Source organism: Empidonax traillii, unplaced genomic scaffold (genome assembly GCF_003031625.1).
Source record: "Empidonax traillii isolate 1590-97213 ecotype Southwest subspecies unplaced genomic scaffold, ASM303162v1 scaffold153:size895095, whole genome shotgun sequence".
Classification (NCBI taxonomy): domain Eukaryota; kingdom Metazoa; phylum Chordata; class Aves; order Passeriformes; family Tyrannidae; genus Empidonax; species Empidonax traillii.
The window spans coordinates 531,022-549,827 of NW_020955346.1; the positions used below are offsets into that span (position 1 = coordinate 531,022).

General features: G+C 39.5%; 1 protein-coding gene across 11 annotated transcripts in view; it reads right to left on the reverse strand.

Moving 5' to 3' along the window:
• Positions 1-18,806, reverse strand: part of GRIP1 (glutamate receptor interacting protein 1) — a 323,422-nt gene that overhangs the window by 47,204 nt on the left and 257,412 nt on the right. For all 11 annotated transcript variants that reach the window (XM_027884704.1, XM_027884706.1, XM_027884712.1 and 8 more), the window contains exons 8-9: positions 1,939-2,086; positions 161-330 (exon numbers count right to left, since the gene is read on the reverse strand). In XM_027884704.1, the coding sequence (XP_027740505.1) occupies positions 161-330; positions 1,939-2,086 (318 nt within the window). The remainder of the gene's footprint in view (positions 1-160; positions 331-1,938; positions 2,087-18,806) is intronic.

Sequence of the window (18,806 nt, forward strand, 5' to 3'; positions counted from 1 at the left end):
AAAACAGACCTGGCTCAGATACTGCAGAAGCAAAATATGGGGAGCTGAAACAACATTTACAGACAAAACTGCTGCGATAGCTTTCTTGGCCATTCAGCAAGGGCAGGCAAAGTAAAAGAAAGAAAGAGAAAGAGGCATTTGGTGCTACAGATTCTCTTACCGTGCTCTGGGCCTTTCAGTGCTAGCCGTGTCTGGTGATGAGGAAGGATCTCAAGTTTGACATTATCCGCCGCATTAGCCAAAAACTGCGTTGCTTCTGCCAGCGTACAGTACTCCATGCTGGTGCCATCGATGGACAGAATATGATCTCCTACATGTAACGCACCACATCTATATGAAAGGGGAAAACTCGGTATGATCAGGTATGCTCTTTGCTTGCAAAATGAGTTTTTCTGCCTTCAAACTGGTCATGACAACTATCAACGTGTTCTTTTTTTTCGAGAGACATTTGTGTTTTGTAGGCACTGTCACTGGTCAGACTTTATATCTATCAGTACAAACCTTAAAAACAATTCAGTTAATACAATATATGCCAAGACATCACTCACAAAACTGGAATGGGGTAGCTGACTTTAAAAATATGTGTGAATGGCAGCAGGATAAAATGAGAAGAGCTTAAGGAGGAGACTTAAATAACTTGGTCACATATCCCTCACACAAGCACCCAGTTCATCATTTTTTGAGTAATAGTTCAAACATTTATTAATACAAAAGCTGTAAATGATGATGAATTTATGCAGTAGTCAAACAAATAATGAAACCAGGGCTAGCATGGTGACTTGAGGAGTAGGGTGGGAAGGGGGCTATCTGCTAAATCTCGCTGCACTCAAGAGACTGGCTACTGGATGAGTTGAGAAATGCAAACATAGCAGTCAGCATCCCGACGTACCAGTCAAGTGGACAGCTCCTTTAATTGGTTACTCCCTGCGAAATGGGAAAAAACAGAGGGAGAAAATTAAAGCATCCTGCACCATTGAACTGGAGAACACCCCTGGATCAATGGCCGTCACTCTCAAAGTTTCTACTGTAGGGAAAAGCCCACAGAGGAGCTGTAGACTCACTGCTACAAGTGGGTGCTACCAAAAGCACCATTGGCAAAGAGGAGTTACAAGGTAGGGTGACTGGGGACATGCAGGAGGAATTTGCTGCTGAAACGTAACATATAAAAAATTTTTAGATAGAGATAATGTATACAGGAATATACTGTATATGTAAAAGGACACACACACACACACACACGCACGCACACTCCCCAGAAAAGATCCTATGGCTCTGTTACAGAGGTTCAGAGCACTGGGGAAAAATATCTATCTATATTTTTAATGGTTTAAATGGTTTTATTTAAAGTTAAAATGGAGTGGAAAAATTACAGCAAAAGAATTTAAAAGCATGTAAGTCAGCCTTCCTAATACTTCACTTGTATTCTAAAATATCAATAAAAAATCCAGACATAAGGAGTTCCATTTCACTGTGCTGCAAGAATGAGTGATATATTCTAAAAGAACACTTCAAGGTTGCAGAGCCTCAAAATTTACTTCCCTTGACAGCTGTTCCACACTGTGGGCTTACTTTAAGAATTTCAGTGGGTTATTTATTTTTTTAAATACAAATCTCTGCCATGATATTATGTTTAATAGCCAGAGCAGACCTCTAAACTCCTGTGTTGCGCAGTGCAAGCTGAGGGTCACATATTACATGAAGCTGGTCTATGTCACTAAATACTATACGAATCAGCTAAAGTAAGTGGTGTCCTGGAAGTCTTAAACTCATCAGTATGGAACAACAATCTGAGAAAGTGCTCATTTTAAGACGTGCAACCTTGAGAGCATCTGGTTCAGTCACTTTTATCAAAAAAGGAAAGGGTTGCTTTAAAACCAGAACAAACAGAAATAAAATGGATGTACGGGACCTGCAGTGTCGGCCCTCTGTCACACTCACCTGTCTGCAATACTCGCAGATTTGATTTTGTCTATGACAATGACCTGTTTGTTGCAGCACATCGAGGTAGTTAGTGCAACCCCAAGAGCAGCACCAGGAGTTTTGGCAACTTCAACTAGCAGTGGTCCAGACGCTGTTGCTACTGAATCTGTTAAAATTAGACAACAAAAGATCAGTATTATACCAGCGTGGTATTGATGCCATTTTCATATTTTCCTCACATAAAATTTCCATGGCTATTCTATTTCTCTAACCAGATACCATGCCACTTCATGAAATTCTGGAATAGCATCAGTTAATCAGCTCCTAATGTTGAAAATTTTAAAAGCAAGAGGAAGTTTGCGACTCTGGGATGTCCGAGAGTCTCTGAGTGTATCAGAATCAGAGATGGACCAGAGGAGGGAACCAAGATGTGTCAGCAAATCATTCTCTTGAACAACTGAAGCTAAAAATTATGTGGAATATAAAACATGAATGCTGCAAAACCAGAATAATTTAAAAAGTAGAAAATTATCTGAAAAAAAAAAGAGTAACTGAATAGGTTAGAGAAGGAAGCTGAACTAAATTTCACAAAAGAAGATGAAGGGCTGTGGACAGAAGCTATAATAATCAAATAAAGAAGGTGAGGAAAAGGTCTTGGAGAAATCCCTCACCAAAAGAAAAGACAATTTAGGAGAAAATGGTGAAGGTGCAGGAGGCATGACAGTTAGAAGTAGTAGGAGTTAAAGCAAAATACATATGAGGAGGTTCAGAAGATTCTTGTAACATCCTATCACTTGATAAAATACTGCCTTGCAACAGGGCTTAAGTAGTAAATGACCAACACTGAAAAAAAGAAAGCAGAAAAACAAGGGGGATCAACACTCATGATCGATGACTGTGATGATGAAGCATACCCAAGAGAGACAGAACAAAGCAAAAAGACAGCAGGTTTCTTCCTAAATGCCAAAACAAAGCAGATAGTGATCAGGGTGAAGTACATTATGGGGACTAGCTGAGATCTACTAATCAATACCCATGGATCAACAACTGACCTCAGTGGAGTAATATTCAGTAAGAGGAGGTGTCCTTTAAGGATATAAAAAGACTGAGATAAATAAAGTGGTATTAGAAGCCTTTGGAAGTCTTTACAATCAGAATAAGGAAAAACTGAATAAACAAAGACTTACACTGGAACAAAGTTATCAAATGTCCTGCCAGCAAACAAGAGAGGTTCGTATTCACAGCGTACTGAAGCCAGCTGTGAGGATACGAAGACAACACTCAACTGTGATGTCTCAGAAGTCACTGAGATTGAAGATGTAAAAGAACTGCAGCTGGGCTTCCAAGTATGGAGGAGAGGAAAGACGTAAGATACTGCATTCAGTCTTAAATCTAAAAAAAATAGTCCAAAAATGTAATACTGACACAGAAGAGGCTGTGAAACAATACTGACATACAAAATTAGCAAGCTATATAATCATACAAGAAATTGAATGAGTGTTTAACACTGAGCTAAGGTGCTTTTCCTTGTTAGAGAGTAATGTAGATAAACTGCACATAGAAATTATGTGAAAAAAGGTGCTTGGATGGAATTAACAGGCAATTTAAGAAAACTATCAGTTAATTATTGGGGAACTCCTTTTCCCCCCTCAACTTGAATTAATTTTTATATTCCTGGTGAGTTTTTTTTTTTCACGTTACAAACCTGAGGGTTTCAAGGGGCAATTCAGTACTTTTGAAAGTGCCCATTAAATCTGAATATTTTTTAAGCTCAACTAGGACTGACTTTTCAAAGGCTGAACTTTCACAGACAATACCAAAATAGGCAGCTCCAAAAACCTGAACTTATCTTTAAATTCTGAGCCAAAAGAAGAGAGTCCACTCTGTAGCATTTCTGCCCGGAGCTTCAAGCACTAAGTAGCTGGGTCAACTGCTCTCAGCAGCAACCTGTCTTTCTTTAGTAACTAAAGAAGGAGTTTATCACAATCAAACTCATGTCTTAGATGTCTTGGTTAGGGGTCTAAGTGTCTAAGTAAGGTGGGATGCATGCAGTGACTTGCATACAGCCAAATAAGCATGTGCAGCCAAGCAGAATTTAAGTATTCCCTATTCCCATTCCTGCACTGAGAAACAATTATTTGCGTCTTGAACATTCCAGTGGTTTCTGGAGCTACAAACAAGTTTCGCATTTACAAACAGATGAGAAGAAAGTTCAAACAGTGTTTGTCATCAGTACCTTGACAAAGGATTTAACTCACATTGATCCAGAAAGTGGCAAAGCCCAACTTGTTCCGGACTATCCTAAGGTCTTTCTGCAGTGGTTGCCTCAAGGAGAAGAAACTAAATGCAAATATCTGTTGAGAATGTGTAAATCTTTCAAGATGCTGGTCCTTTTTCCAGTTACTTGAGAAACACACGATCAGCTTATGCCCTAGTGTTATTTCCCAGGTGCCTGTTGAAATGCAGTGGGAAGGCAAACCAAGGCAGACAGGGTGAATAAATAAGATAACTACATTAGAGGAACCAGAACAGAAGAAATGGAGTGTGTCTAACTGTGGAAAATAAGCACAGGAAAGAGGAATCAGAGGGCAGTAATCAAGCACACATTCCCTGGCAGAGAAGGATTAGTTTTTCATGTTGAAGTAAAGCATGGATATGAAAAATGAATCCTACTGGTATAAATTATTCATGAGTGAAGATGTTTCAGTCATTAAGATATTTACACCATGACTGAAGCACTTACACACTATGTTGATTTATTGACTATGTAATCACATAAGATACACTGATGAACACTGGCATGAAAGACACTCTACATTTTTGATTTTGTTAATAATTTTTCTCACTTTAGAGCACCGCATCTCAATCAGTACGAGAGGCCTGATTAAAACCTCCCAGAGGAAGCAGCATTGCTTTCTGCATGCTAATACATTTCTTCTCTTAGGAAACACCACACTTTTTTTATTTGACAGCTTAAATCACAGGCAACAAGGGGTTTTATTCTGAATATACTTTTATGATGTGTAAATATACTACACAATACAGAAAGTTTCTGATAAAATAAGCAGTGTTACCACCCCTCCTCACCTCAAAAGATTTCACAGATCTTTGTGAAAGTTGAAAATCTGTATTTTTAACTTGATAAAGTGATACATTTTATATTTGTTTCTTTATGTCCTTCTAAATGTATGGATCTGTTAACCCTTAACCTATTCTCACGGTGTGTTAAATCCAGGTCAATGACTGGTGTATGGTGGAGGACAAAAAACCTCTTTAGGATTCCCACAGTGAGGAAGCCAAAAAGGGAAAAGCCTCAGCCACAGCTTGCAATCAATAATGACACTAAATCCACAAGAAACAAAACTTTTTTAGTCAATTATACTTTTTTTTTTCCTTCCCAAAGCCACCTTCTGCTTAAAGCTGGGAAGTACTGCTATTGAGCTTGCTCCTGTAGGAACACTGAGCTCTGTTGCTATTTCTGTGAAGCTCTGCAGCTTCTCACTTCTCTAACTAGAAGATCTGGGGTGTTTTTTTATTTTTTTCAAGTCATGGCAACACAAGATACAAATCATCCTCTTGAGTAATTTTAAAGAACTAGACACAGAGTCAGGGATGTCAAAGCAGATTTTGACCCCAAAGAGCCAGCTGAACCAATTGAAATGCACAGCTTCAGAAGACTGCTATTGATCTGCCTGGGTGCTGATGTACCTTATAACAGTGACGCGACAAACAAGTGAATACCTTACTCTCTCACGCTAGTTTTCCTTTTGCCAAGCTTCTTCTCTCTTAGGTGTTCACAGATGGACAAGTTTTTAACTTTAGAACTGTATAAAGCAGGTCCATGTAGCCTTCTCTGTTGTGATTCTCTGACTGAATGCAGGTAAAAAAACCCCAAACAGCAAAGTGCTGGTTCAGATCAGGAGTTCCTCAAACCCTGTAGTTCTTGCAGTGCAAAGTTTTAATGATTTTCTAGCAAGGCTTCACAGCTCTAAATGTGTCTGTTAAAACCAGAATACAGTATTTCACAGAAATATTTTCTCTTGGTCAGAAAAGTGTGCTTTCCCACTCCTCACATCTTTTTTGTTCCCTTCATACAAAATTTTTACACCCTACAGATGGCTGGACAGGATGCAAGGTTGGACAGTTCAACTTGATGATCTTGGAGATCTTTCCAACCATAATGATTCTATGATAAATAGATCAATCTCTCCCTCAAGCAGGAGCTTCTTTTTCTTCATTCAGTTCTCGTCAGTGCACCCAAGTCTTTATCTTCTTTCTCCTTTTCTGTAACCCTAATTTTTACACCCAGTACCTCTGTGCCTCATGTTCAGACCAGTGGATCACAGAAGCATATTTTAGTGAAGTTAAGGAAGATTGTTGAGAATTGGAAAAAAAATTGGAGATCTCTGACACTCTCTCCTTTAAAAGCAAGAAGTTAGAACATTTACAGCAAATCAGTTTGAATAAATCAGTTTAAATCCCCCCTCACTCCCAAATGACCTAGACTAAATTCTTGGTCTCCTCTGCTCTCTCTGTGCTCTTGTTTTAATTCACAAAAGTAAAAGATTCTTTTACAGTATCCGATCAGCAATCATATATGTGACAGCTTCAATACACAAGGGACAGTCGCGGACTGTTCCCCAAGGAACCTACTGAGTAAACTCCCTTAGAAGGACACTTGAAAATCCTTACATGTATACAAACAAAAATACACTACCATCTTCTTGAACTTGCTTTTTTTAACAAAAGCCAACAGAATGTGGAGGGTATATGTGTGTGTTTATGTATATTAGCCAGTGTGCATTACAAAAAGGGTCCAAAACAAAACACTCCAGTGCAGTTCTTACTGTAGAAATGTTAAAGACAACCAGTGTGTCACTGTCAGCACTCAGTGCACAAGTGGAAGGTACTTAGAAACTGCAATGGTGAGTCTGGTGTGTAAGGCACAGAGTAGGATGACAACAGTCCCAGCTTCTGCAGCCAAACCTCTGCCTTTATTTGGCATACCTGAGTCTCAGTAACATACAATGTTGGTTGCCCAGAGAACTTGTAGAGTGTTTTTAAGAAATCAAAGTGCTTGTTTTTTTTTCCGTGTCTTACTTGTAAAAAGAAAAATAAGTATAAAAAGTCCTTTTATACATATGTATTATCTAGCAGGTTATCCAGAGAAGCTGTGGATGTCCCATTCCTGGCAGTGTTCAAGACCAGGTTGGATGGGGCTCTGAGCTAGTGGAAGGTGTAGTGGAAGGTGTCTATGCCCATGGCAGGAGGACTGGAACTAGGTGATCTTTAAGATGCCTTTCAACCTAAACCGTTCTATGATTGACAAAATAACTGATGGTGGGGAATGCACAGCAGGTGTGGTTATGCCAATCCATTCAGAATCAGTGTGTTAGGGATTAGCACCCCTGTTTTCTGTATTAAGTAGCAAGAGTTGAAATGTTAAAAACTTTTTACTTATAACTTTTTTTTATAACAGAAATGGATCAAAATTTCAGATGTCAAGCATACCACAGGTTTATTCTCGTGAGTTTGGAGTATTTGCCATTCCTTTGGGAAGCTAGATTGCTGAAATACAAAGGTAAGAGCTGATCCATATCTTAAAGGGCACTTAAAATCCATAGCCAGTTGTACAAACTTGAGGCAAGGTAACCAACCCAAAGAACCAACCAACCCAAAGAACCAACCCAAAGAGTTGATAAATTTCATACTTCTCAGCTGACAGCAGAGCAACATAAAAACATACAGGGACTCTGCATGCATTCACATCCACATTTCTTCATTAACTCAGAGACTATTAATTACTGTCAACACTTAATGAATCTTGTCATCCTCTGTGTGGTTTGCTTATTGTATTCTTAAGGACTATTTCTTTTACATGAATACCAGCCCAGAAAGAACATTTTCTTTGGTGTCCATTAAAACACTCTCTCTATTAGACTGATACACCTAAAGTTGTCCCAGCTGCTGTGATAGTGAGACTCATAACCCTCTATCATACCATGGTCCCACTAATCCCCTTCTCACATTTCCCTGAGACTGCCATAGAAATAGATAGTCCATCTCTTTCAATTGTCTGTCTTTTCCATGACCTCTTAGCAAAACAAGAGCCACAACCAGAAATGCATGTGCCAGAGAAAAGATCTGCTGGGAGTGAGGAAGCTTTTCTCTACCTCTCTCCTTTCTTTATGCTTCAATCCACTAACACCTTTCTTCTTCTTTCTCCAGGTTCCATCAGCTCTCAGATGAAAAGAGATGAAAAAACCACACTTCTGGCCTTGTTCTTCTTCAGCTATATCCTAAAACACTTAGGTTATCTTGCTAACATTTTACATTTCCTTTGTAGGGGCATTTTCATTCACTCATTTTTAACAGCAACTAGATGACTAGCCAAGTCTCCTAGAGAGCTGACTGATGCTTATGTAAATTCTAATTTTTCAGAGGGTGGGGGGATGGGAGGTTGCATATTTATGTAATATCCTTTCCTTGTACTGCAAAGATAATTTGATCTCCATTTATCAAAGAAAGGATTTAATTACGTATTTTTAAAGATGATCTAATTAAGAAATCGAGATTGGGATCATGGGTCAATGGTTTCAAGAAGAAAAGTAGCAGCAAGAAGAGAGGCAGGAATAAGACTTTTGCAGTGTTTAAAGGGCACAGGAACAACATTCAAGATGCCCTACTGCTGGATAGCACCATTATCACTCATTCAGAGTAATATTATTTGATTCCTCATACTTTTGTGACTGTAAAGGTCATAAATGAAACACACACAGGGCACCGGTGCACAGTACTAGCTTTGGTATTCTGTTCTACTAATATTGCATGATGTTTGCACCCTGGCTTTGTTCATGCTTCATTTAGCAGAGTAACCTTTTATTCATATCAGAACTTATGGGAAAAACAGAACTGATGACAGCTAGCAAGCTTTAAAAAGGATTTTTGAAAAGCTGTGATCCTGTTGGAGTTGGTCCAGTGGAGGGCCATGAAGATGCTCAGAGGGCTGGAGCACTTTTCCTGTAAGGACAGGCTGAAAGAGCTGAGGTTGTTCAGCCTGGAGAAGAGCAGGCTCTAGGAAGACCTCATTGCGGCCTTTCAGTAGTTAAAGCAAGATTATAAAAAAGATGGAGAGTGACTTTTTATATGGGCAGACAGTGATAGGACTAGGGAGAACAGTTTTAAACTAAAAGAGAGGAGATTTAGTTTAGATGTTAGAAGAAACCCTTTACCAGAGGGTGGTAAGGCACAGGTAGAGGTTGCTTAGAGAAGCTGTGCATGTCCTATCCCTGGAAGTGTTCAACCCAGGCTAGACGGAGCCCCGGGCAACATTTTTTTTTAGGTTTTTTTTTTAATTATCTAGTGGGTGGTAACCTTGACCATGGCAGAAGGGTTGGAAACAAATGGTGTTTAAGGTCTGTTCCAACCCAAACCATTCTATGTTTCTATGAAATGGAGTAAGCTGGCAATATTTGGGGAGAAAGAAGAAAGATGGCATTTTCTTTAATAACAAAACAGCTATTTAAAAAATAAATACTGTTCTTGTTCAAAGAATCAGTGGCAGTCTCCAAGGCCTGACTTATAAGCTACCATAAAATATGTGTGCTCCTTGTGTTCCTTTGATTATGGAGTACCGTGTGTTTCAGGCAGGCTGTAGAGTGAGCAACAGTTGTTCTAATTTTACCCATCTGAAGTAGAATTAGAGGGGTAAAAATAGTACTGAAAAAAAAATAAAATAGCACATTTTCCTTTATTGCCAGTAACAGCACAGCACTGGAGCTGCTGAGCTACTAACTGAAAGAAAGATCACAGAGTTCACAGAAAAAAAACCATAAAATTGCTGCTAAGGAAAAAAACCACCAATTGCATTTTAAACCCTCTTACCTTTAGAATAATCAAATTTTAAAAATGATAAACAAGAATCATTCCAAGAGGATGATAGCACAATGAGTGATAGCAAAATCAGAGGGACCTCTCAGCCTCAGAATGGAAAACAGAGACATTATTCTCTAAAATAATGTGCTGCCTCTCTCCTCTCCTATACACAAGCAATTTAATACTCTTGCCAACAGACTGACAGTGTCTTTCCATTTTCTTCTTATAGCCTAATTCCCAAAGTTCATTTATATGCCTTTAATTCAGCCAAGTTCTTCAAATCAAAAGTTTAGGATCTGCCTTTATCCAATTTCATACTTTGGAACCTTAACCCCCATCATCCTTCTCAGCTAAGAAATGCTGGTAACCCGATGAAGAACCACCCCTGCCTTCAAAACGCTCACACCAGTGTGGATAGACTCAAAATCCTCTTGGGACCTTCTCAGACTTTCTCTCAAGTTCAGACCACAAACACTTACCTAAACCCCTTTTGTTCAGAAGACTTTCCCCAGTTCTTGGGACACTGCTTTCTCCTAACTCTGTTTCACGCTCAGAAAACCTTTCATTTTTAGTAGCCTCTTCCCTGCTCAAAAGCTGTATTAAATCCAAATCTCTTCATTTATCTACACCTTTCTTTTCATGTGCCCTGTTAACCTAAAACGCAATTTTGTTTACTCCACAATTTACAACAAAAAGGGGACGTGGTGGATGAACCCCGTACAGAAGATCCTGAATCTGCCTCTTTGAAGGTAGTCTGAATGGATTTTAAATAACCCCAGGCTCTGCACTTTCCTTCCTTTGTTACCTTGAAAATTAATACTACACAGAAAATTCAGGTGGCACTTACAGAAATATGAAGAACTCAAATCTCTACCCCTGATGAAAGCACATGGTTTCAGAGCTTGGGAGCCTGTAAGTACAAGTTTATGACTCTCAAACATCACCTTTCTATTGAAGGATGGCTCCTAATACAGCATTAGATGGATTCTGAAATGCTTGCATAGCTCAGCAGCAATGGCATTCTGCCTGCATTTCATTCTAGGAATGGAACTCACAAATAATTACTTTTAAAAACCATCTTCCAAAATGAGACAGAAACCCAAAATGGTGCAAATAATACATAAAGTCCTCTGCTGAGACCCTGCAATACAAACCCCTACTTTCGCTAATGCAAAAAGCAAAGATAAAATCAAAGAACCATTGAATCATAGAATGGTTTGGGTTGGAAAGGAATTTAAAACTTTCGAGTTCCAAATCCCCTTGTCATGGGCAGGGACACTTTGCACTAGGTCAGACTGCTCAAAGCCCCATCCAGCCTGGCCTTGAACACTTCCAGGGATGGGGCATCACACCTTCTCCGGACAACGTGATAGGCAGATATATATGTACAAAACAACTTCTCATACTTACTTTTTTTTTGCAAGTAGGACAGGAAATAAAGTACATAAGAACTTTGCTTTCTTCAAAACACTTCAAGTCTTGCATGATTCTGTACCTGACTAATCTCAACAAACAGAACAAATAAGGATAACACAGTCTGCATCTCTGCCTGCAAACTAAGACACAGCTGGTGTGTCAAATTTTACATCTGCCAACCGTGAAAGCATGCCTGTAAGTACACAATGTAGATAATATAAAAAGCTGCAATACCCATCAATTATGTCTATTTGCCACAATGACCCTAAGTTTCCATTTGATGGGAACAGTAATAATTAGAGTGGGACTGGATTCTCTTCAAAAGCCTACAGAGCACAAAGCGTCCTGCTGCTGTCACTTCACAGAAGGGAACAAACATTGCAAACGCCCAAACTTTGCCTGAGCTGACAGCTCCCATCTGTCCAGGGCTCTACCAGGACAAGACATCTCAGATTATCCCAAAAGCTTCAGAGCAAAGGTGTACCGTGGATAGTTTGGACACCTCAACAAGAGAGCTAAAGCACGTGGAACAGTTAAGGCAAATAAAGACAAGTCAGTGCTGTGTAAGTGAGATACACCCTGCCACAGCAGTGGGAGCTGAAGCCGAGGAAGCAGCAGAGCCAAACAGGAGAGATCCTGTGCCTGTGACAGCAACTCTTGCTTGGCAACAGAATGACTGACCCAAGTGCAGTTCCTTCCCATATGGTTGGGCTGCTTGGTGCACTCAAGGTGCACGACTAGACCTTGCTCAGGGGTCCTCTGTACTGAGACACATCATCTCATATGTTCATTGTTACTTATTATTTTCATGTGTTAGTGACCTCTGCATACAACCTAACTGCAGTCTTTACCTTAAAAAGCACACCCAAAAACCTTGGGTGTGCTTCTGCAATCACTGCCGTCAACTGACTTTGGTTGGTTGAACGGGCAGTAGTTTCAGACTAGTCTAAACCACTCCTCTGCAAGGCCTGAAATATGTTGTACATAACAGATAATATGAATTTCTGATCCTACAAATGTATATTATCAGTACCACTTTTTCCCCCCAAAACTTTTGTCTCTTTTCGATAATCTGTGCTCTTTTACAGCTGTCTTAGAAGTAATTGGTGCATTGGAACAGTCACATTATAAAATGCTACCATGCAGAAGGTTGAGGCTGAAATCTGACCTTGATGTTTATGCACTGAGGAGCACAGTGAGAGTTTTGCAGCTCTCAGAGGTTGCACAGGATATTTTGCCATTCCATGTCAACCGCTCATGAAATGAAACTTGGGTAGAATGAGTCAGGAAACAAGTTTATTAACTGCCCTCCCTTTCCTCTTTGGTATTGCCTCAGCAGCAGTTCAGCAAAAACATTTTGAATAAACAGAGAAAGTAATTTAGGTCAATTGCCATCAAATCCAAACACAGAACCCACGGTTCTAAAAGCAAGTTTTTGATCTCTCATTGCAAAATTAATCCAGGATTGCTTACCATTCCCTATATATTTCCAGTTTTTCCTTTCCTGGTACTTGTTCCAAGCAATACAGAAACAGTACTACTGGGAGTATTCACACATTTAAAGTCAAAGGAAATTTCATTTAAAGTAAAAGGAAGTTTCTATATCCCTCATTCTCTGCAGCATACATTTCCAGCAAAACCAATTCCCCGTATTTTTTCTCCCAAGATCCCAGTTAAGCAATAACCTCTGAAGACCCAGCTGGCCCATAACAGTTAGAGTCATGGAAATGAGAAGGGCACTCTATCATCTGCCTCCTCAGCAGACAGCCTGCCAGCTTGCTGCCAGGGTCACCTTTGGCAAGGTTCCCTTGTGGTTCCTCCTTTGCTTGTCCTCCAGGACAAGCCATTTACCTCCTGCCAGAGCAGTTCCTGATGCCAGGCTCGGAGAGACTCCAGGTTCTCCCATGGCTCTGTCTGATGACTTTTTTCTTTTTGAAGGTGTGCCAGTGCTCATACTTATAATTCAGTAATTACTGAATTTGTGTAAAGGAGAAACTGCGAAAAGCTGTTTTCATCTGTGTTTCTCTTTGGTCTGTTTGTTGTTGTTGTTGTTGTTGTTATTATTGTTTTTGTTGGTTTAGTTTGTTTGTTTGTTTGTTCTTTAACCAGTGACATCCACCCAAATATACCTAAGCTGTAAAAACTCTGAAAAATTAGAGGTCACAGTGCTCAGAAGAAGGCTATTCCATACAACACTGCTGAGCTGACCAGAACAGAAAGACTGTGCTTATGCAAATTGTGAAAAACTCAAATAAGACGTTGATTAAAATCTGCGAAGCATCAATATAAATCAACACAAAAATAATGTACATCCATAGAGATCAAAAGTATCTGTTTACAAACAGAATGATATTAAAAGGAAAATAATACAGTCACCATGTGGGCACAAAGCACTTCAAATGTAGCGACTCTCAGAATGAATATTGCCTGGATGTACTTATCTTTACCTCCCTTCTTTAACTAAATAAGTACATATACTTCCTCCTTTAAGAGCCTATGCAGAAGGTAGACAGTGAGTATTTAATGAGTAGCAACACTTCTCCTTATTTTTGTCTGTGCTCATGCCTCAGTGTTCTCAGTCTTCTCTGAGCATATGTGGTGGGGTAGAGCTATTGCATGCTGCAGCCTCTGACTACTCCCTATAACACATGCTTATTAATGATTTTGTCTTATAACCACCCTTTAGCGCAAAAGCATGGCACTTCCCCCACTGTACAGATAAATGAGGACCAAAGGAATGAAGGTCAAAAGTAACCATTTGTCTGGAGAGGATGATTTGAGACAACTACACTTGGGTTCACTGCACCAAAATGCAGGCATCTGTGGAGCAGTCCTGAAATAGCTGCACCTGAGCCTAAACTCCCTCTACAACCATCCAAGAGAAGTGGCATTTAACAAATTTGTTTCACTTGCCTTATCTACATTAAGATGAGATAAGCTTTTATTTAGAACATTTCTCTCACGAGACTGTTTTACAGATCACTTAGTACTACACAGCAGGTGACTGATGAAGGGAAAATGTATGCAATCATTCCAATTAAAATCTATATCATAACATATGCTCCAAGGCATTTGAGTAATACTGTGTGGGCATCGTTAATTCTTGCATTTTCCACTGCTGAAGAGATGAACTGAAAGGAACTTCGTAAAGACAAGAAAAAACTTTACCCAGTATAGATAAAATCTTTTGGAAAAGTCGGTACAAAACTGATGCTTCTCCTTGAGCACACCGAGTTGTATCCTTTCAAAGACTTCCAAATGTAGCTCAGTTTGGGTGGATTTTTACTGGGATAAGCAGAAGAGACATTCCTGAAAAAGGCTTTCTCTCCCCCAACCAGTACCTACTGAACTGCATATCTGTTTTCCAGTGCTTCAAAAAGACACATCTTCACAATGCAAAAATCTGTCCAGCTTTCTCATCATAGGCAAAACAACTTTCATTAAATTCATTCCTGGAAATGGCAGAACAATTTTGATTGAAAGTGCTTTACAAAAAAAAAAATACAAAAAGTAGACTTAGACAGTTACCTTGGGGAAGGTGGAAGAGAACCACAAGAAAAACCTTAGTGCAAAGTGTTTAAGTTTTCATTATTCTTAAAATGATGGGTTTAACCATGAGTCAGTTTACAGAAGTCTGAAGTCTCAAAAAAGCCATTCCTCCAGCAAGGGAGATTTTAAAGAAGCACAGAAAGGACATAACCTTTCTTGGTTGCTTTTTCTTTACAGCTGTTTTCTAGTTTAAACATAGCAGCTGATGTTTCTCCCCCATTCCATGTCCAACTAAAGAATGGCAGGATGTACTAGACAGACCAGAAGCACCAATGCCTTGCCATAATTTATAACAAAAATGCTGACATTTGAAATCTGGTCTGTTATGTGAAAGCCAAAAAGTAAATAAAATGAAATGTATGTTGGCTGTTCCTCTAACAATTTCTCTGGTATGTTCAAGGGTAGAGACTTTTGCTGTGACCTAGTTCCAAAGTAAGATAACCTATAAAACATATCACAAAACTGGTGATTTCATGCATGTAGACCCTGTTCCCATGCTAGAGCACTGGAAGAGAAATATCTTAGCAAAGGGGTGAAGAGAAAATGGGTCTGGCATGTTCTCTTTTCATTAATAGACAGGAGAGAACTGAGTGGTAACTGGCTAAAACAAAAAGCCTAAACAGCACAATTTTGAAGTGATCTGCACCAGTCGGGTCTTTGCAATGCAAGTCTTTTCTACTCTTAAGAACTGAGTCGACTGAAGAATGCCCAACCATATGCTGGCAACGAAATATGACACTGATTTATTGGTGCAAACAGTGCTTAAACTAGAAGACTTTCATGCTGGCAGAAGACATTTTTGTTGGTGTAAACTGTGTGTCCACTTTGTGAGAAATGAGGAGCGGGCAAAGAAACAGCTCTTCTGTTTATTTCCCTTTAAGCAAAGCTCTTCAAATGTATAGGCTGAGTTGGAAGGGACCACAAGGATCATCAAGTCCAACTCTTAACCCTGCACAGGACCATCCCCAAGAGTCACACCATGTGCCTGAGAGTATTGGTCAAATGCTTCTTGATCTCTGTCAGGCTTGGTGCTGTGACCACTTCCCTGGGGAACCTGTGCCAGTGCCCGATCACCCTCTGGGTAAAGATCCTCTTTCTAATATTCAACCTAAACCTCCCTGACACAGCTTTAGGCATTTCCTTGGGTCCTGTCACTGGTCACCTTAGAGAAGAGATCAGTGCCTGCCCCTCCTCTTCCCCTCAAAAGAAAGTTGTGAGCCTGTAACCATCCAACAGGGCACTCCAGTCATAGGTCTCATCCCACCAGGTTCTACTTATGCCAGTGATGTCAAATCTCTCAGACTGGGCCAAAGCTTCGAGCTCTTCTTGAACTAGGTTTCTTGCCTTTGGGTCCTATATTAAATCAATTAAAACAATTAAAGAAAGTCTTGAAAACAATTGAAGAAAGTCTTCTGACTGAGTCAAACAAGCTTGGACCAGGCCTAGCTAATTTAATGAAAGGCACCTGATGGCTGACCTACAGACCAGTGTTTCTTGTTCTCCTCCTAGCACACAGCAGCACTGCTGCAGCTCTGGGTTAGATGGAGCTTCGTGTGCATGCAAAACCTAATAAATTCTAGGGAGAAGGTTACCTAGCACAGCGTATTCAACAATCAAGATAAATGATTCCAGAATATTTAATACTTGAATTAAGCATTTATCTTCAAAGAAGGAAGTTAAATGTGAATAACAACACCCAGTTGTAAGTTGCCGGTGGCTTCTCTGAGGAGAGACAGGAATGGCAGGAATAATCACAGAGAGAGTTTGTTTTAGATTTTCTTTGCAGCTATGGGGGATGTTGCGCCAAAGTTATATTAACGACAGAGAGGAAACCACATGCTCTGTGTTTCTGCAGTTCAATTTCTTCTCTCTCTTTTTTTTTTTTTTTTTGTTAATTTAAGCTGCTTGAAGCCTTTAGATTTCAATTAAGAACTCATGCAACATTACTTGAATCAAAACTAGCTTTTGGATATAAAATAAAGGATAAAGAAAAACCCTATGAGGAGTTTTTAAAGAAAGTGTTCAGGGACTTCCTAAGTAACATAAGACACATCCAAAGCTCTGCCTCAAGGTGTACATATTACCATATTTTCATGTATATAACCTCTGGATTACCTGCCAGAAAAAAGGGAAATTGACCCTGTAATTCAGAGGCAATTTGGGTTAGAGATGCTTGTGTGTAAACACGATAGCAAACCTTACTCTCAAAAGCCCTTTCTCTTTCATTAGCATCCTCTCTCTGTTCTCCTGTTGTCTGTGTCTTTTCTCTCCAGAGCCTCACTGCCTCTGACACCCTACAGCCGAGTTCACCTCTTGGCAAAGCCCTACTCTGCTTCCAATTTCATGCAGGTAACCTGAGGGTCTGGGTCACCACATGATTTGAGTCACTTCCACGAAAGAGTGCTTTTATACTGGTGTGGGTTCTGCATGTAAAAATGCAATTTTGTCAGCCAGGGAAGAAATGTCTGGAGGCACATAAGAGGAAGGAAGAAACTTCAGCTTGACACAGCTTTACCTGTAACCTTGGGAAGCTGTCATATCCTTCATTACTTATCTCTTCAGGAGGGCTCGGCACTCTTTTATTGGCTGCAGTGAGCCATGACTTTTCTGATAGTGTAAGAATTGCAATTAAAGATGAAACCAGTACATGGTCTAGGTAAGTACTCTTCATATAATCACTTCCACCCTCTTCTCCTCTTCCAAGAAGAAAATAGGTAAGATTTAAATGAAACTTGCAGTCAGGCGCTTGCCTTTGTTTCAGCTTGAATGCAAGATCAATTACCACAGAAACTTAATTTCATTATGGTCCTCCAGCATCTACACTGAAATATGACACGACCAATTAGTAATAGCTCTTAGAATACTCTGGCCAGTTTACTTACAAATGAAAATCATAGGACTCACAGAAGTATGTAAGTCACCAATTAATTGCTTAAAAACAGAAAAATCCAATGATTTTTTGGCTGAACATAAGGTAACACACAGAACAATTTTTATCCATACTGTTTCTCCAAACCACTTTAATAAATATTGAGTTTATAGGCTATGAAATTATCTCTTTAAATGAACAAAGAGTGTAAACACGCATTTAGGAAAAAGATACAAAGACAGATTATTATGGGTGTTTAAAATTACTGTAGGGGAATGTGGTTTAAACAGCAAATGCACAGAGAACAAAACATTTCACTCATTGTGCTGATGAGCAATACCACTGGAAGTATAATTCTGTGTAACAAGATCATGTTGTAAGATGTAGCACTGGTGCAATTATTTTTGAGTAACCATGTTGAGTTCAAAATAAACCCATTCAGCTTAGATGTTGATTTTTGCCCCTACCTACATTTACAGCTCACAGGCCTTGGTACTGTCCTGGTCCAAGCAGTACACATCTCCTACGTATACGGTACAATTTCACAAGGATCTGTTTCAGATCTCATTCACACCAGTTTTGCACTAAAATACCATTAATCAAGATGGTTCATGTTCATGGGCAAAATACTCAAAAATATTCATACTTTAAAATCTATCCCTTTTCAGCATAAATGTTCTGTAAAATGATTAATGAGCCATTAACCTTAGAGTAAAAGGATAAAAATATGCCCTACTGCATCCCAATTTAACCTCTTAGTTTATGCCTGGTACAAGCATTCCAGGAAACAGGCTGAGGGATTCTTGGATGTCTCTGGGTGTCTTATATCTAGGAAAAAAAAAATCAAGATGATAGAGTAGTTCAGTTCTGGATTTTTTAAAACACCTCCCTAAAGGAAAGTCTTGGTAGATATTTAGTGTTTTCCTGTACCTGGAATGAAGGCGGGCATGGTGCTTTTGCTGCTGTTACTTACTTAGAGATGGGCCCTTTTAGAGACAGGTTCTGGGGTTACAGCACAAGTTCTCTCTGGTATAAAGAAAATGAGATCTGTCCCTTATTCCTTAGTCTCTCAGATGACTGCTATGGTACTAAACCAAATCTGGGGATGTATTTTTTTAAGTGGATTTTTTCTAATTACAGCATTTTTCTTGCATTGAATTGCATGACCCAAGCAAAA